Source organism: Muntiacus reevesi, chromosome 1, assembly GCF_963930625.1.
Source record: "Muntiacus reevesi chromosome 1, mMunRee1.1, whole genome shotgun sequence".
NCBI classification, from domain to species: domain Eukaryota; kingdom Metazoa; phylum Chordata; class Mammalia; order Artiodactyla; family Cervidae; genus Muntiacus; species Muntiacus reevesi.
Genome location: NC_089249.1, coordinates 115827727 through 115848422, shown reverse-complemented (window position 1 = coordinate 115848422; position 20696 = coordinate 115827727). Strand labels below are relative to the sequence as shown.

Sequence of the window (20696 nt, the reverse complement as noted above, 5' to 3'; positions counted from 1 at the left end):
CTGGAAATGTACTGTATCTTCATCTGGTTTGCGGTTACAGGGAGACAAACATGCACACATGTAAACATTGACTAAGTTGTACTTAACAGTATTTTGTGAACTTGACTGCATATGTACTATATTTGAAAAATACTTAAAATAAAAGAGCATTAAAAAAGTGAAAATAAAAGCAAGACAAATGATAGTGATTAATACAGGCAGCATGATAATGTTAATATACTTACTTCATCCCCCTCATCAATCAATCCTTGAATGGCATTAAAAAGAGATCCATACGCTCCTACGGTCACGAGGATTTCTTCATATGGATTGATTTGATTTTGATAAAACTTTTCATAGAGGCAGGACAGAGCTTTCACAAGTGATGGATGACCCTGTTGAGTGAAAGGGAAGAACAAACCCTTGGATTTAATTATGAGACCTACTTCTTTGAGATAATTTGGCTCTGAAATGTTAAAAATTTTTAACATTTAGGTTTTACAATTCTCTAATGTGTATTTTTATGGCAACAAATTAAAAAAAAATTGTTCCCCTTATTTTCAGAGGGTTCCTGCATGAATGGTCACGATGATTTGCTAATGATTAAAAACTTCCCTATTAAATGACTGATTTTTGAATACAAAATTTCAAGGTATCAGCTTTGTTATCCGATATCTTGATATCTGTTTTTTTCTGCTCAGCATCTGCATCCTCTTTTTGCTTTCAGTAACCACCCTGATTTTCAGTCATTTGCAGAAAATATTAGTAAGTGTCCAAGTGCAGGTCTTGTGACTTTGTTAGGAAAGCACCCAGCTGTGGAGTAATAAACTGGGTCAGGATGCAGGAGAAGAGGGAGATTGCTTAGATAGACCCTAGGTTGGCGAGGTAAAAGAGTGTGGCTCCTTCTAAGTTGTCCATCCCAGTTCATACGAAGAAAAGGAGGAAGTTTTTTGTTAAGGGTGTATTTATTTGTCATCTTTTTATTTCTTTTGGAACAGTGGCATGTATGTCCCAGAGCCTCACCTGGTTAAAATCAATAAAAGTGAAGCCAGAGCACATTTTTTGTATTTGAAATTAGCAAGTATTATAGTACTAGAGAAGCTGGTTGTAATTAGTAATAGAAGGTCAAAAAATATACACAAATTGTTGAAAGAGCAAGAGATAGTTGTCAGCCCTCCCAGAAATTCAAAATTCTTTGAATTCATTTTAATATTAGGTTTAACAAATTCTAGCAAAGGGTGATATGAAAGCAACTATAAACACTATACACCTGTCCTTACAGTAACAAGGATTTGTGTTTACATTTTTTAATTACAAAGTGACTCATGATTCATGTAAGTAAAATGAGGCAAAAGATACATAAAGAAAAATTATCTTTCCATAAAATCTCTTCTTATTTCCCATGCCCTGAGGTGACCAACGTCCACAGCCTGCTGACACTGCAACCCCATCCCCACTGCTACACCAATATAAACACAAACACATGTAATATAGACTCATATATATTCGCAGAGGCTGGAAAATATATGAATGATGGTTATGGGTATGTTCCAAGAAAACCTTACTTACGAAGTCAGGGATTGGTTGAACTTGGCCCATGGACCATAGCTTGCCACTCTCTGCCATGGATCAATTTAGGAAGAACTGACACCTTAACATACTTACTCTTCCAATCTATGGACATCGTATATTACTCCATTTATTCAGGTATCATTTAATATCTCTCAGCAAAGTGATGCAGTTTTCAGTGAACAAACATTGTATATATCTAAAAAAATCAGTTCTAAATTTCAGTGTGTTTGGATACTATTGTAAATGGCATTTTAAACAATTTTACTTTTTAACTTTACTTTTTGTACAACAGAAATACAACTGATTTTTGTACATTGGCCTTGTGTCCTGAAGCTTTGCTCAATTCACTTAGTAAGTTGTGGTACTTTTTTTTGGTAGAACCTGGGAACTCTCTGGCTATCGTAGGCATTCTAGCAAGAAGGATGAGGTTGGGCTGAGACAGAGAGAAAGTAACTAGTTGGAAATAGATGATACTAATGTAGAGACCAGTGCTGAGGCTGCATAAGTATGAAAGGAGAGAAAATATGTCTCAAGCGAATACTCGCCTTCCTTTGTTGCCATGGGAACCCCATCCTGGAACAGTAATTAAGGAGGGGCCAAGACAGGACTGTGGAGAAGCTGGAAGTAGGGGACAGTTTATCCTCGGAAATAAGGGCAAGGTGAGGGTTCCTCTGTCCATCAGGTTGGGATAGTTGGATCCAGAAAGCCAATTACAGAGAAGCGACAGAAGTACATTCACACACAATACGATATAAAACACACGCTCACACCACATACAGTGCTCATATACTTACAAAGCCCCGTGTGTATTGATTCAGATTATCAATTGCTGCAATCCTGGATAACTCTTCCTTTACATATACCGGAGGGGATATATCTGGAAGGCCTTGGCCAAGATTCACAACAGAGGGGTCTGCAGCCAGTTTGGTAAATTCAATCCTAAGATAAAAACGACTAGTATTAGTAAGCACTATAATTACAAAGTTAGCTTTCTATGCCTCTTAGTCTTATAAAACTGAAAAACAAGACTTAGTTTAGTCTTATAGATAAAAAAAAAAAATAATGAGTTCAAGACAACAATTTTACCATCTACAAAATGACTTTGCCTAGAAAAATGATGGTTGAACTGATAAACTTAATATTTCTTACAAATCTCAGTTCCATGATGCCCATATTTTAATCACATTTTTTTTTTTCTCAACCATCTGCTGCTAGGTTCTCTCATTAGAGGGTAGAGCTAACAGGAAAAGTTCATGGATTAAGAAGGTAAGTTTCACAAGGTCATCACCCAATTTGTCCCTTTCGCTGTCCATTTCCAGTGCCTACCACAGGGACTGGCACAGTGGCTAAGGGAATAAAAAAGTGTATGAATCATTACTTCCATTACCAATGAAGGATGCAAAAAAACTTTACCCAATTATTATTGTTCATTGTAAGGTACTCACCATACATTGCTATCAAGGCCTTCAATTCGTTTTGCATTTTTGAATTTCAAAGACATTTTCTGAAATATATAAAATTGAAGGGGTTTTAAAAATTTTCTTCATCAAACAATAATGCCAGAAAATCATGGGTAACTCTTTCTTTTCCCTACTGGCACCATAGAAAAAGCATTACCATAGAGAAAAATGCTAGATGTCATTAAAAAATTCCCAAGAGGAATTCATCTCCCACCTACTGTTCTAAATAAATCAACTTAAAGGCCTGAAATGTACTGGAGAGAACAATGATGGTACTAAAAAGAAGTCAGTTAAAGCAATATCTTGAGTCATGCTCTGAAGATCATTTTAGGTCAGGGGGATCAACAGCTTCCCAACTAAGTTCCGTATATGGCATACAGGAAGCACCAAAACAGATGGTTTCAAGACTACTCAATAAGGAGTTCTAAATAATAGTAATAACAGGTAACATTATTGAGTGTGTACCAGGCACTGTTCTAAGGGTCTTAAATAATTACCTCAGTTAATATTTACAACAACCCCATGTTATGGTTCTATCACGAGCCATAATTTACACATGAGAAACATGAGGTACAGAGAGGATAAGATCATGTAACTTTACATCTGCCCAAGTTCATGAAAGCAAATAGCATTTAAACCTAAACAGATTCAACTCAGGATATGAACCCAGGCAGTCTGACTTTAGAACACACACTCAGCACTGTTTCCACACACTGCCTTTTGCAGAAGAAGACATTCTAAAAGAGACTACTAGAATGTTGCCTTTTAAAAAAAGTATATCAGACATTTAGGTCAAGTCTACTCACATTAAGCAAGCTTGACATATTAAAAGCTAAAATTACAGCAAAGCATTCAATTTTTTACTTCTTTAAAATTCTAAAAGGAATTTTACATTATCTTCAGAAGCATGGAGTTATCTTTGATTTCATTGTTAATAAGCTGCTGAAACAAAAAGAAATGATTGGCAGCATTTTTGCAAAGATTTCCTTAATAGAATAGTAAAGTAATTTGAATTCAATCTAGAAGGAAGATAGTGATAATGGTTATTAAATAGACCATTGTTCTCATTCTATTCCAATAATGGAACCAAGAAATATACCTTTTTGTTTTTCTCATATATTTTTTTTTAATCTTTGAAACTCCATTGAAGTAAATCACATGCAGATTCTCCAGAGGTTAATGTGCCTTCCAGAATGGCATTATGATTAAGTGCCCACATGAACATGATGCTATTTTAGAGACTACAATTATAAAACTAAAAATGCCCAGAAAGATAAATAGAAAAAGACTAACTTTGCCGTGCTGCGTGGCATGTGGGATCTTAGTTCCCCAACCAGGGTTTGAATCTGTGCCCTGCACTGGGAAGGCAGAGTCTTAACCACTGGACTGCTAGGAAAGTCCCAGAAAAAAATATTTCAACTATTGTCTTTTTCCATCCCTAAGAAAAAAAAAAATTTTTTAATATTTATTTATTTATTTATGCTATGCCAGGTCTTCCATCTTCTTTGCGATACTGGGGATATTTAGTTGCAGCACGTGAACTCTTAGTTGCGGTATGTGGGGTCTAGTTCCTTAACCAGGGATTGAACCCAGGCCCGGTGCACTGGAAGTGTCTTAGCCACTGGACCACCAAGGAGATCCCTCTAAGAAATTTTTAAATCTTAATGGTTTATTCAGCATGTACCTACAAGGTAAAGACTCATACATAAGAGTAAGCAGAGTCTACAGTAGATAATTTAGACTAAAAAGTCCAATTTTACCTAAATTATCTAGATAAAGTCAAAATGCATTTCAGATTTAATTTTCTTTAAAATTTGTGTCTAGAACATTCTGATCTATCAAATATTCTATAGTCTTCTCTCACAAGGTTCACATGTGATCCTTCCTCCACACAACTGATCTTTCTATACAAATGTTTCTCAGTCCTTTTTTTTTTTTCTTTCTGGTCACCACTTTCCAACCATGGAGACTTTTTAGACATTTTTTCTAAACATGCCTCCCCATTTCTCTCATTAAATGCAACGGAATAAGATTTTGTCAGACAGAGTTGAGCTCTGGATGATCAGAAAACATTGCAATAACCAAGATTTCTTTCACTTGCCAAGCAGCAGTTTCTCCCCCTTGGGGACAATAATGCCCCTGTTAAGAATGCATGCTCTACATTCAATCAAATCCCTGGTCTCCACAACCTTGTCCCTTCACTCCACTAATTCCTATTCCACCTGCCACCTTCAGTTCTCAAGCTAGACTCCATTTCCTCCAGAGACCTTCTCTGATTCCCCAAGTCAAGGTTAGATGCTCCTCCTCTGTGCTCCCATGACACGGAGTATCCGGCATTTACTACAAAACATTGTCTTTTTTTATCTGTTTGCTTTTCTGTTTTTCCTCATTTAGACTGTCAAGTCCTTGTGAGAACTACTTATAGCTTGTTTGCTGTTCACTGATGTGTGTATTAATTGAATTTTTCTATAGAGACAGAACCAATCGGATGTACATATATACAGTGATTTATTTTAAAGAATTGGCTCTCAAGATTGTGGGAGCCAGCAAATTCAAGCCCTGCAGAGCTCCAGCCAAGGAAGAGCTGGTGTTGCAGCTGAAGTCCAAAGACAGCCAGAGACAGAATTCCTCTTTCTTTGGGAATCCTCAGTCTTTTTCTCTGTATCTTTTAACTGATTGAATCAAGGCTATGCACTTCACAGAGAGTATTAATAATTCATTTTACTTAAACTGTAGTGATTGAAATGTTACTCTCAACTGAAAAATACCTTCATAGAAACATCCAGACTGGTGTTTGACCAAATATCTGGGTAATGTGGCCTAGCCAAGTTGACAGATAAAATTAATCATCACAGTATCCAACACATAGTATACTATGCCGAGCACATTTGTTATTCAGTTGCCCAGTTGTGTCCAACTCTTTGCGACCCCATGGACTGCAGCACACAAAGCTACCCTGTCTTTCATTATCTCCCGGAGTTTGCTCAAACTCATGTCCATTGGATGTTGGTGATGCCATCCAACCATCTCATCCTCTGCTGCCCACTTCTCCTGAGTTGGCTCTTCATATCAGGTGGCCAAAGTATTGGAGCTTCGGCTTTAGCATCAGTCCTTCCAATGAACATTTAGGGTTGACTTCCTTTAGGATTGACTGGTTTGATCTCCTTGCTGTCCAAGGGACTCTCAAGAGTCTTTCCAGCAACACAATTCGAAAGCATCAATTTCTCAGCGATCAGCCTTCTTTATGGTCCAACTCTCACATCCATATATGGCTACTGGAAAAACCATAGCTTTGACTAGCCAGAGCAAGCTTTTATAAAATATCTCATGAACGAATGAGAAAATTCCACACATTAGGAGTGAACTTGTGGTATCAGTTTCCTTAAGTTAACACTTCAATAACATAAGACCCCAAAGTCTCCATTGCTTAAAATAATAAAAGGTTTATTTCTTTTTCATGCTACATACCCACTGGAGGTCACGTGCTACTCTGTTCCATGTCACTGTGACTCTGAGACATAAGACGATGAAACAGATTGTTCCTGCAGTACTGCCAGATTCACAGCAAAAGGAAAAAATTCTTAAAATTTTCTCCTTAGGTGTATACCCATCACTTCTACTCACATTTTATTGGCTAAAGCAATTTCATAGCTTAAAGTGAAAGTGTTAGTTACTCAGTCGCCTCCAACAATTTGTGAGTCCATGGACTGTAGCCCCCCAGGCTCCTCTGTCCATGGAATTTTCCAGGCAAGAATACTGGGTGGGTAGCCATTCCCTTGTCCAGGGGATCTTCCAGACCTGAGGATCAAACCCAGGTTTCCTGCATTGCAGGCAGATTCTTTCTAGGCCTGACTATATGGCAAAAATAAAATCCGGATAAACAATGAAACGGGTGGCTATGATGGGTTGAACTGTGACACTTGTCTCCCTCCTTTACTTGTTATATTGACAGCACCTCAGAAATTGACCTTATTTAAAAATAGGTTCACAACGTGCCACAAGGTTATCAGCAGTAATACTGAAAGTTAATTCTGTTCAAAAAAAAAAAAAAATAGGTTCACTGCAGATGCGGGCTTCCCTGGTGGCTCAGACAGAAAAGAATCCGCCTGCAATATGGGAGACCTGGGTTCAATCCCTGGGTTGGGAAGATCCCATGGAGGAGGGTAAGGCAACCCACTCCAGTATCCTTGCCTAGAGAATTCCACGGACAGAACAGCCTGGTGGGCTATGACCCATGGGGTCACAGAGAAATAGCACTGAGCAGCCAACACTTTCATTTTTTTCACTGCAGCTATAATTAATGAGTTCAGTTCAGTCACTCAGTCGTGTCTGACTCTTTGCAACACCATGAACCGCAGCACACCAGGCCTCCTTGTCCCTCACCAACTCCTCGAGTTTACTCAAACTCATGTCCATTGACCCAGTGATGCCATCCAACCATCTCATCCTCAGTCAGCCCCTTGTCCTCCCGCTGTCAATCTTCCTCAGCATCAGGGTCTTTTCTGAGTCAGTCAGTTATTCACATCAGGTGGCTAAAGTATTGGAGTTTCAGCTTCAGCATTAGTCTTCCCAATGATTATTCAGGACTAATTTCCTTTAGGATGAACTGGTTGGCTCTCCTTGCAGTCCAAGGGACTCTCAAGAGACTTCTCCAACACCACAGTTCAAAAGCATCAATTCTGCGGTGCTCAGCTTTCTTCACGGTCCAACTCTCACATCTATACATGACCACTGGAAAAACCATAGCTTTGAGTAGATGAACCTTTGTTGGCAAAGTAATGTCTCTGCTTTTTAATATGCCATCTAGGTTGGTCATAGCTTTTCTTCCAAGAAGCGAGTGTCTTTTAATTTCATGGCTGCAGTCACCATCTGCAGTGATTTGGGAGCCCAAAAAACAAAGTCTGACACTGTTTCCCCATCTATTTGCCATGAAGTGATGGGATCAGATGCCATGATCTTAGTTTTCTTAATGCCCAGCTTTAAGCCAACTTTTTCACTCTCCTCTTTCACTTTCATCAAGAGACTCTTTAGTTCTTCTTTGCTTTCGGCCATAAGGGTGGTGTCATCTGCATATCAAAGGTTATTGACATTTCTCCCGGCAATCCTGATTCCAGCTTGTACTTCACCCAGCCCAGCATTTCTCATGATGTTCTTTGCATATAAGTTAAATAAGCAGGGTGACAATATGCAGCCTTGACGTACTCCTTGTCCAATTTAGAACCAGTCTATGGTTCTATGTCCAGTTCTAACTGTTGCTTTCTGACCTGCATACAGATTTTTCAGGAGGCATGTCAGGTGGTCTGGTATTCCCATCTCTTGAAGAATTTTCCACAGTTTGTTGTGATCTACACAGTCAAAGGCTTTGGCATAGCCAATAAAGCAGAAATAGATGTTTTTCTGGAATTCTCTTGCTTTTTTGATGATCCAATGGATGTTCGAAATTTGATCTGTGGTTCCTCTGACTTTTCTAAATACAGCTTGAACATACGGACGTTTTTGGTTCACGTACTACTGAAGCCTGGTTTGGAGAATTTAGAGCATTACTTTGCTATCATGTGAGATGAGTGCAATTGTGCAGTAGTTTGAGCATTCTTTGACATTGCCTTTCTTTGGGATTGGAGTGAAAACTGACCTTTCCAAGTCCTGTGGCCACTGCTCAGTTTTCCAAATTTGCTAGCATATTGAGCGCAGCACTTTCACAGCATCCTTTTTTAGAATTGAAATAGCTCAACTGGAATTCCATCACCTCCACTAGCTTTATTCGTAGTGATGCTTTCTAAGGCCCACCTGATTTCACATTCCAGGATGTTTGGCTCTAGGTGAGTGATCACACCATCGTGATTATCTGGGTTGTGAAGATCTTTTTTGCATAGTTCTTCTGTCTATTCTTGCCACCTCTTCTTAATATCATCTGATTCTGTTAGGTCCATACCATTTCTGTCCTTCATTGTGCCCATCTTTGCATGAAATGTTCCCTTGGTTTCTCTGATTTTCTTGAAGAGATTTCTAGTCTTTCCCATTCTATTGTTTCCTCTATTTCTTTGCATTGATCACTGAGGAAGGCTTTCTTATCTCTCCTTGCTATTCTTTGGAACTTTGCATTCAAATGGAAATATCTTTCCTTTTCTTCTTTGCTTTTTTGCTTCTCTTCTTTTTTATTTTATTTTTTTAAAATTAGCTTCTCTTCTTTTCACAGCTATTTCTAAGGTCTCCTCGGACAACCATTTTGCCTTTTTGCATTTCTTTTTCTTGGGGATGGTCTTGATCACTGCACCTGTACAAAGTCATGAACCTCCATCCATAGTTCTTCAGGCACTCTGTCTATCAGATATAATCCCTCACTTCCACTGTAAGGGATTTGATTTAGGTCATACCTGAATGGTCTAGTGGTTATCCCTACTTTCTTCAGTTTAAGTCTGAATTTGGCAATAAGGAGTTCATGATCTGAGCCACAGTCAGCTCTCAGTCTTGCTTTTCCTGACTATATAGAGCTTCTCCATCTTTGGTTGCAAAGAATATAATTGATCTGATTTTGGTATTGACCATCTAGTGATGTCCATGTGTAGAGTTTTCTTTTGTGTTGTTGGAAGAGGGTGTTTGCTATGACCAGTATGTTCTCTTGGCAAAACTCTATTAGCCTTTCCCCTGCTTCATTCTGTACTGCTAGGCCAAATTTGCCTGTTACTCCAGGTATCTCTAGACTTCTTGCTTTTGCATTCCAGTCCCCTATAATGAAAAGGACATCTTTTTTGGGTGTTAGTTCTAGAAGGTGAAGTTCTTATAGGTTCCTAGAACCGTTCAACTTTAGCTTCTTCAGCATTACTGGTCAGGGCATAGACTTGGATTACTGTGATATTAAATGGTTTGCCTTGAAAACAAACAGAGATCATTCTGTCATTTTTGATAGTGCATCCAAGTACTGCATTTCGGACTCTTGTTGACTATGATGGCTATTCCACTTCTTCTAAGGGATTCTTGCCCATAGTAGTAGATATAATGGTCATCTGAGTTAAATTCACCCATTCCAGTCCATTTTAGTTCACTAATTCCTAAAATCTTGATGTTCACTCTTGCCATCTCCTGTTTGGCCACTTCCAATTTGCTTTGATTCATGGACCTAACATTTCCAGTTCCTACGCAGTGTTGCTCTTTACAGCATTGGACTGTACCTCCATCACAAGTCACATCCACAACCAGGTGTTGTTTTTGTTTTGGCTCCATCCCTTCATTCTTTCTGGAGTTATTTCTCCACTGATCTCCAGTAGCATATTGGGCATCTACCAACCTGGGGAGTTCATCTTTCAGTGTCCTATCTTTTTGCCTTTTCATACTATTCATGGGGTTTTCAACGCAAGAATACTGAAGTGGTTTGCCATTCCTTTCTCTAGTGGACCATGTTTTGTCAGAACTCTGCACCATGACCGATCTGTCTTGGGTGGCCCTACATGGCATGGCTCGTAGTTTCATTGAGTTAGCCAAGGCTGTGGTCCATCTGATCAGATTGTGATTGTGGTTTTCATTCTGTCTGCCCTGTGGTGGAAAAGGTAGGAGGCCTATGGAAGCTTCCTTATGGGAGAGTCTGACTGAGGGGGAAACTGGCTTTTTCTGATGGGCTGGGCCATGCTCGGCAAATCTTTAATCCAATTTTCTGTTGATGGGCGGGGATGTGTTCCCTCCCTGTTATTTGACCTGAGGCCAAACTATGGTGGGGGTAATGAAGATAATGGCGACCTTCAAAAGGTCCCGTACATGCACTGCTACATCAGTGCCCCCAACCCTGCAGCAGGCCACCACCCACCCACACCTCCACTCGGGACTCTTGGACACTCACAGGCAAGTCTGGGCCAGTTTCTTGTGGGATCACTGCTCCTTTCTCCTGGGTGCTGGTGCACACAGATTTCTGTCTGTTTCCTCCAAGAGTCTGTTGCCCCAGTCCTGTGTGAGTTCCGGCAGCTCTCTGGTGGGGTAGATGGCCACCTCCTCCAAGCGGGCTGATCCACACCCAGGTCTGCTGCACCCAGAGCCGGTGCCCCTGCAGCAGTCCACTCTGACCCGCACCTCCTCAGGAGACGCCCAAATACGGTTCTGTCTCAGTCTCTGCGGGGTCTCTGGGTCGTGGTGTGCACTAGGTATATTTGAGCCCTCTGAGCATCTCTGAGGGGTATTAGGGTGGGCCCTACTCCAACACCAATGGCATCCAAAAGGGCAAATGTGGAGACGAGTGGCACACAGGAAGAATGGCACCTGGAGGTGAAGGCAGAGGTCAGGGTGATGCTTCTGTGAGTCCAGAAACACCAAAGACTGTCAGCTAATCACCAGAAGCTGGGAGACCAGCACGGGACAGATTCTGCCTCAGAACCCTCAGGAGAAACCAACCTTGCCAACACCTTTATCCCGGACTTCCAGTGTCCTTAACTGTTCGTAATACATTTTTGTTGTTCAAGCTACTTAGTTTGTGCTACTTTGTTGTAAGGTAGCCTGAAAAAACAATTATTGTAGGGAAAAGATAAAAGATACCCAACAATGCCCAGAGATGTCCAGATTCAGCAGTAGGGGCAATGCTCACTGTCTGAGAGTTATTGTCCAGATGAGGTCCAATATTAGGGAAATAAAGTAAACCTGAAATACTATCAGGGATTAAACAGGAGCCCCAGTGGTACAACGGAACATCTACAGGGCCTGTATCATTTCTGGACGGCTAACTTCATGAAGTGACTTCTGTTCCCAGGTAGATGAATGCCTGGTATACATATACCGAAATGTTATGTAATAAATGCAAAACTGCTGGTAAAATAACAAGCAGTATCTTTTGCTGTTAATGTAAAGCTGAAAAACTGCAGTTCTACAGAATCACCACTAGGTGCCACTCTTGGCAGAGATGAGAAAAAGCTCACTGTTGGTCTGTAAAATGTTTACGGTACCTGTCAGAGCAGCTCTCACAAGGACCCTGGTGCACTACTGGTGGGATTGTAAACTAGCACAGCCACCATGGCAGACATTAGGAGGTTCTTTTAAAAAAAAAAATAGGACTACCACACCATGTTCACATACGTGTGCATGCTTAGTCCCTGAGTTGTGTCTGACTCTTTGGGACCCCATGGACTAGCCTGCCAGGCTCTTCTCTCCACGGGATTTCCCAGGCAAGAATACTGCAGTGAGTTGCCATTTCCTCCTCCAGGAGATTCTCCCAACAGAGGGATCAAACCTGCACCTCCTATCACTGAGCCAGCTGGGAAGCCCCAAAACTGAAGCTGCAAGTCAAAGGAGTGGGTATTGTTGCTACTGTCAAGCAATTTCACCTGAGTATTTACCCAAAATAAACAAAAGTACTAAGAGATGTATGTACTCCAGTGTTCACTGCATCATTATTTACCAATGGCCAAGATAAGTGTCCACTGATAGATAAACTTCAGATATGCAGATGACACCACCCTTATGGCAGAAAGTGAAGAGGAACTAAAGAGCCTCTTGATGAAAGTGAAAGAGGAAAGTGAAAAAGTTGGCTTAAAGCTCAACATTCAGAAAACTAAGGTCATGGCATCTGGTCCCATCACTTCATGGCAAATAGATGGGGAAACATTGAGAGACTTAATTTTTCTGGGCTCCAAAATCACTGCAGATGGTGACTGCAGCCATGAAATTAAAAGACACTTGCTCCTTGGAAGGGAAGTTATGACTAACCTAGACAGCATATTAAAAAGCAGAGACATTACTTTGCCAACAAAGGTCCGTCTAATCAAGGCTATGGTTTTTCCAGTGGTCATGTATGGATGTGAGAGTTGGACTATAAAGAAAGCTGAGCGCCAGAGAGCTGATGCTTTTGAACTGTGGTGTTGGAGAAGACTCTTGAGAGTCCCTTGGACAGCAAGGAGCTCCAACCAGTCCGTCCTAAAGGAAATCAGTACTGAATTCACTGGAAGGACTGATGCTGAAGCTGAAACTCCAATACTTAGGCCACTTGATGCAAAGAACTGACTCATCTGAAAAGACCCTGATGCTGGGAACGACTGAAGGCAGGAGGGGAAGGAGATGACAGAGGATGAGATGGCTGGATGGCATCACTGACTCAATGGACATGAGTTTGAGTAAACTCTGGGAGTTGGTGACAAACAGGGAGGCCTGGTGTGCTGCAGTCCATGGGGTTGCAAAGAGTTGGGCACGACTGAACTGAACTGAACTGATAGATAAATGGAAAAATAAGATGTGGTATGTGTGAATATACACACACACACACAGTAGAATATACTCAGGAATAAAAAAATAAATAAAATCTTGTTATTTATAACAACATGAGTGGATCTAGAGGGCATTATACTAAATGAGGGTTTTCCCTGGTGGCTCAGATGGTAAAGAATATGCCTACAAGACAGGAGATCTTGGTTCGATCCCTGGGTCAGGAAGATCCCCTGGAGAAAAGAATGGCAATCCCTTTCAGTATTCTAGCCTGGAAAATTCCACGGACAGAGGGTACAGTCCATGGGATCAGACTGAGAAAGACAAATACCCACCTATATATGGAATCTAAAAAAAAAACAAAAACAAATGAGCAAAATAAAAACAGTTCTACAGATACAAAGAACTTCCAGAAGGGAGAAGAGGATAGATAAAGGGGATGAAGAGGAACAAACCTGCGGTAATGCAGTAAATAAATCATGAGGATGTCATGGACAACATAAGGAATATGGTCAATAACATTGTAATAATGTTGTATGGGGACAGATGGTTACTATATGTTGTTGTGATCATTTCACAATGTATACATATGTCAAATCATAATGTAATATAATTGAAACTAACACAGTAGTGTATGTCAAATACAGTTCAACTTAAAAAAAAGTCTATTGCAATGGTACTGGAACAGGAAAGTTTGGAAAGAAGAACTTAACCCATTATCCTAAGACTCAAAGATGCTCAGGTCAGCAGTATATTATTTGAGGGCCCTGACTGTAAGATCTGACGCATTTAGATAGGATAGGGCAAATGTAGGAAAAAAAACATGGTGAGCTCAAAGTGTGAAATAAAGGCAGCTGATAACTATGACTCACAGGGTGGTCAAGTGTAAAACAGAAAGAATGCAAGAAAAAGCCAGAAACAGAAATGACAGAGTTAATGGGTGGAGAGGTGAAGATGATAACCAGGCATGAGAAGCAGATGGATTCACACATTTTAAGACTAGCCTGGACCAGAGAGGAAGCACCCATGCAATGCATACCCCTTAATGCTAGGTTGCAGGGGTAGCCTAAACGTCTATTATCTTTTAGATCTATGGGTTAGGTAGTCACGTACAGATGTGAGAGTTGGACTATACAAAAGGCGGAGCACCAAAGAATTGATGCTTTCGAACTGTGATGCTGAAGAAGACTCTTGAGAGTCCCTTGGACTGCAAGGAGATCAAACCAGCCAATCCTAAAGGAAATCAACCCTGAAGACTCACTGGAAGGACTGATGCTGAAGCTGAAGCTCCAATACCTGATTCAAAGAGCCGACCAACTGGAAAAACCCTGATGTGGGCAAGATTGAGGGCAAATGGAGAAGGGGGTGACGGAGGATGAGACGGTTGGATGGCATCACCAAATCAATGGACAGGAGTTTGAGCAAACCCCAGGAGACAGTGAAGGACAGGTAAGCCTGGCGGGCTGCAGTCCACGGGGTCACAGGAGTTGGACACAGCTTAGCAACTAAACAACAATAACCTCGGTGATGTGGTGATGACACAATATCATTTGCCTTCATGTCTTAGCACCTACACAGCTTCCTCAGTGTCCTTTGTTTAAATATAGATCTGCTTTAAAAAGAAACCTGTGTCTTTCCCTTTGGAAAGGTTAATTTATTGACACATTACCCATTTGACAGTCCACTAGAAATCTGGTTGTTCCCCAATCTGACTGAAAAAAAAAATAAAGCAAAACCCAACAACAACAATAAAATACTTTGTTATGCTCCTTCCTAGCTTAGAAAATGAGAAGCAAACAAGTGCAGAGATGCTCCAAAACTGCACAAATCAGATCTCCTAGCTGCAGAGACAGAAACTCAATCTGAACACTTTAGGGGAAAAAAGAAATTTCTTAGAAGGCTCATGTCACCAGGAGACGGTAACTGGTGCAGCCAGACTCAAGGGTAACATTGAAACCAGAAACTTAATCCTCCTCAAGGTTCTGCTTTATCTACTTTCCCACACAATCTTAGCCCACTTTTCTCCACATGAAACAATACACATTGAGACTTCCCAATTTCACCACCATAGAGCAACTGAGAGCTTTCTCTGGTGGCAGTTTCAAAAATCCTAGGGAAAAGCACTGAGTGGCTTAACTTTGGCTAATGAATCATGGCCTTTCTCCCTGTCTCCCTCTCATTTAAAAAGTACTATAATAAAATGCCTGTCAATACAGTGATGAAAAGGTGAGAGAGAGCAGCGTGTAGGAAGACCAGGACAGAAATGGGGAGGCAGTCAAATGATAATGCTGATTTTTTTTTACATACTTACAGCACAGACTGGGGGATGCCACCAGTTTGTTATAAAATCTCCAGACTCCCCTCAGTCCATGGAATGTACCTCACAGTCCAACCTGGCATTCAAGGCCCTTAATCCCCTCCAGCCTTCTCTCCCCCATCCTGCTGTCTCATACAGTGATGCAAGAGCGCAGGCCCTCCCGCCACTCTCCAATTATCTTCAGTGGGTTTCTTTTCACAGGCTTTCAATCAAGTTCTTTCCTCTGTTGGAGATGATCTACTCCATAATCCCCAATATGCTTGGCTCAAAAACGACCTACCCAAAGACATCTGCACCCAATCCTTGAAATCTGTGAATGGTAGTTTAGAAGGTGATACATATCCTTATATCCTTGCAGATGTGATTCAATTAAGGATCTTGAGATGGGGAGACAATTTTGGATTACCAGGTGGGCCCTAAATTTAATCACAGGTGTCCTTATAAGAGGAGGCAGAGGTGGATTATACACACACAGAGAAGGCCATGTAAAGATGGATCAGAGACTTATTTGGAGATGCCGGCCATGAAGATTAGGGTGATGTGGCCATAAGACAAGGAGTTACAGCAGGTATCAGAAGCTGGAAGAGGCTAGAAATGGACTCTCTCCAGGGGCCTGGGGGGGACTGTAGTCCTGGCGGTAGCTTAATTTTGACTCAGTGGATCCTGATCTTGGATTCTGGACCCTAGAACTGTGAGAGTAACGTCACTATAACACAATCAAGTTTGTGCTAATTGTTATACCTGACGAGACATACCTTAGAGTGAACATCTAATGAATGCTCTCAGATTCTAAGTAATCTTTCCTTCCTCTATTCTCCCTCTGACCTCTCTCCTCCTCCTTATCACAATTTCTATGGCACATGTGTAATGTCTGTTCTCGGGCTTTCTTTTAGAACCTGAACTGTGTCTCATGTGTTATCTTTCAGGTTGCCTAGGAAAAAAGTACATGTATATCTGTATATGTATCTATATATTTATATTCAAATCTTAGATTCTTAGTAAACTATATTTATTGAGTTATCAATAATTTTGCTTAGGAATATACATACAATGATTGAAGACACTGACAGTGTGACTAAAGAAAATTACCAAACCCTCCAAGACTGCATTTTCTTACCAATAAATTGGAGAAAACAAAACAGTGTTAACAATATGCAGTTATTAAATGAGATATCATGTAAAGCACATGGTGATCACTCAAAATGTTTATTATTATTGCTTGACTTAAAAGATATATAAAATCTATTATGATATTATAGATCAGATATGCCAACCCAATCCATGCTACTTTGACATAAGGATCATTATGAAATAAAGGAAATTGTGAAGAGGCACACACAAGAAAGTGTTTCCCTGATGGCTCAGCAGTAAAGAATTCGACTGCAATTCAGGAGATTCGGGTTTGATTCTTGGGTAGGAAAGATCCCCTAGAGGAGGAAATGGCAACCCACTCCAGTATTCTTGCCTGGGAAATCCCATGAAGAGAGGAGCCTTGAGGGCTACAGTCCAAAGGGCCACAAAGAGTCTGATGTGACTGAGCATGTACACATAGGAAAACATTTGCCCTCCCCCTTCCACCTGGATTAATAGGACAATTCTTAATCACCAGAGATAATTGTAGACTCTCATCAGCTGAGAGAGTACCAGACTCTACAAGACAAACCTTGTTAATACAACCCCTGTTTTCATTCCTAAACTTTTTCCTTTGTCGAGTCCCTTCTCGACAAATCGACTGTTCTTTGTTAAGATGTTATTTATAAGCTCAATTTCTAATGACTCCTCTGAGGTACTAATCTCACTGAGTTCTCCTGTGTGTATACACAATGTGCATGTTAAACACTTTTTGTTTTACTCTTGTTTTAATCTTTCTTTTCAGCCTAATTCTTAGGGCCTCAGTCAGAAAACCTAGGATAGAGGAAAAAGTTGATTTTTCCCCTCCCCTATAATATCTTTCAGTAGGCTCAAATATCTCTTAAATAGTTGCCAAGTAAGTCACAATATTAAAGTGTTTGCAACATGTTATTTTACAGAAGACTTTTATTTAGAGTACATAAGTACACATTAAGAATACACAATTCAATAAGAAAGCAAACAATTCAGTTGAGAAAGGGCAAAAATTCTGATAGTCACTTCACAAAAGGCATATGAAAGGCCAAAAGGCACATATAAAGATGCTCAACATCATTAGTCATCAAGGAAGTGCAAATTAAAAGCACAATGAGCTTCCACTAGATACCCATCAAAATGGCTAAAATTATAGATACTGTGTGTTGACAAGGATGTGAGGCAGATAGAACTCTTGTACAACCCTGGAAGAAATGTGAAATGATACAACCACTTTGGAAAACTGCCTAACAATTGCTTTAAAAATGAATATAAATCTACCACAACCCAGTGATTCCACTTTTAGATATTTAAACAAGAGAAATGAAAACCTATGTCCACACAATCACATGTACTCAATGTTCATAACAACTTTACTCAAAATAGCTAAAACCTGGAAATAATACATAAGTCCATCAACAGGTGAATGAATGGTTAAACAAACAATACATCCATACAGTAGGATTCTTTTCAGCAATAAAAAGGAATGAGCTCAAAAAACAACAACATGGGTCCTTTTAAAATCATTATGCATGTGAAAGAACCCACACACAAATGAGTATATAGTACATGATCCACTTAAATAAAATAACAATTTTAAAAAAGCAAAATAATCTATGGTGACAAAGAGCAAATTAGCGGAGTGACAAATAGACTGCGAAGGAACATGAAGCATCTTTCAGAGGTGATGGAAATATTCTATATGCTGATTGTGGCAGTGGTTTTATGGTATATACCTTTAAAAATAATTATTGATTTACTGTGTCTCTTGTTTAAATACAGATCTGTTTTAAAAAGAAACTTTGTGTCTTTCCCTTTGGAAAGGTTAATTTATTGACACATTACCGTTTGACAGTCCATTAGAAATTTGGTTGTTCCCCAATCTGACTTAAAAAAATAAAACAAAACCCAACAACAACAATAAAATACTTTGTTATGCTCTTTCCTAGCTTAGAAAATGAGAAGCAAACAAATGCGGAGATGCTCCAAAACTATACAAATCAGATCTCTTAGTTGCAGAGACAGAAACTCAATCTGAACACTGCGTCACACTGTCAGTGTCTTCAATCTATGTTTTACTTTGCCATTATAAGCTGATTTTAGAAAGCTGACAGGGTAGTTTCTTAGAAAACTAAAGATACTCTTACCACACAATCTAGCAATCAATCTCCTTGGTATTTACCTAAAGGAGTTAAGAAATTATGTCCATATAAAATCCTAAACATTGATGTTTATAGCATCTTTATTCATAATTTCTAAAACTTGGAAGCAATTAGGATAGATGAATGGATCAATTGTGGTACATCCAAATAATGGAATACTCTTCCATGCAAAAAAGAAATGAGCCATCAAGCAAAGAAAAGACATTGAGGAAAATGCATATTACTAAGTGAAAGAAGTCAATTTGAAAAAGCCATATGTGTTATGATCACAAATGTATACATTTGGAAAAGGCAAAATCAGATGGCAAAAGGATTAGTGGTTTAGAGAACTTAAGAGCGAAGGAGGGACGAACAGGTAGAAGACAGAGGATTTTTAGGGCAGAGAAACTGTTCTGTGTCATTCTGTAAAAATGGATTCATGTAATTATACATTTGTCAAAACACTCAGAATGCACAAGGCCAAGAGTGAATCCCAATGTAAACTATGGACTCTGTGTGAACATAATGTATCAAGGTAGTTTCAATGTTTGTAACTAATACACCATTCAGGTGAGGGATATTGATAGTAGGGGAGGCTATGTATGTGTCGGGCCAGGGAATACATGGGAACTCTGTACTGCTCAATTTTGATCTGAAGCTATAAAGGTTTCCCTGGTGGTTCAGGTGGTAAAGAATCCACTTGCAATGTGGGAGACCTGGGTTGGAAAAATCCCCTGGAGAAGGGAACGGCTACCCACTCCAGTATGCTGGCCTGGAGAATTGGGGGTTGCAAAGAGTCAGACATGACTGAGCAACTTTCACTCACTTCACTATCATGCTTTAAAACATACAGTTCATTCAAATTTTAAAAAAAGAGCTGCCAGGATATTGTTAAACCATGTCCTCTTTCTTCTTCTGGATAAAATGCTGCCCAAGAAAGCAGATACAGACAGAATTATCTCAGATATTAAATGTTTTCTAAGGTATGGCTCTTAATTTAAAGAAGCAGACAAATTACATTATTTTGCCACTAGATGGCATAGGAAAATAACAGAAAGTTCCTGTAATGGAAACACTGAAAGTGGAAACGCAAAGTAAAGACATAGACTTAAAAGACTCACCATGATATAAAACACTCATACAGGTTACCCAGATTCAATAACGACATCAAGATTTGCCTCATTTGCTTCATCTCTCCTCTTTTTCCTTTTTTTTTAAATTGTGGAATAAAATAAAAGCAAATTCTAGACTTTAAGTCATTTCACTAAATATATACCTGGCATATATCTATACAAAATATTGATATTCTCTTGTATAACTTCAATGTCATCACCACACTAACAGTAATTCCTTAATATCATCTAATACCCAATCAACCATCATATTTCTCTGCTGCTAAGTCACTTCAGTCGTGTCTGACTCTGTGTGACCCCTTAGACAGCAGCCCACCAGGCTCCCCCATCCCCGGGATTCTCCAGGCAAGAACACTGGAGTGGGTTGCCACTTCCTTCTCCAATGCATGAAAGTGAAAAGTGAAAGTGAAGTCTCTCAGTCATGTCTGACTCTTCGCTACCCCATGACTGCAGCCTACCAGGCTCCTCTGCCCATGGGATTTTCCAGGCAAGAGTACTGGAATGGGTTGCCATTGTCTTCTCCATCATATTTCTCTAAATATCTTCAAAAGTATCTCTTTACATTTCTGTTGATTGGAACAAGCCCCTAAACAAGGTCCATACATCATTCTGGTGGTTGTGCTTTTTAATGCTCTTTTCATCTCAGAGCAGTCCCTCTGAAATACTACCCGCCCCCACTTATTCCCCATGCTACTGATTTGTTGAAGAAACCAAGTCAGGAATCAAACCTGTGGTTATGACCCACATCCTGGATTTGATGGCTTTTCCAATTCATCATATAATCTGGTCCTCAAATCCACTGTATTTCCTACAATTG

General features: G+C 39.9%; 1 protein-coding gene across 2 annotated transcripts in view; it reads right to left on the bottom strand.

Annotated features, from left to right (window-relative positions):
* KYAT3 (kynurenine aminotransferase 3) overlaps positions 1 to 20696 on the bottom strand; it is a 66406-nt gene that overhangs the window by 31390 nt on the left and 14320 nt on the right. For both annotated transcript variants that reach the window (XM_065909540.1, XM_065909549.1), the window contains 3 exons: positions 2997 to 3055; positions 2346 to 2490; positions 225 to 374 (listed from right to left, as the gene is read on the bottom strand). In XM_065909540.1, coding sequence (XP_065765612.1) covers positions 225 to 374; positions 2346 to 2490; positions 2997 to 3055 — 354 coding nt within the window. The remainder of the gene's footprint in view (positions 1 to 224; positions 375 to 2345; positions 2491 to 2996; positions 3056 to 20696) is intronic.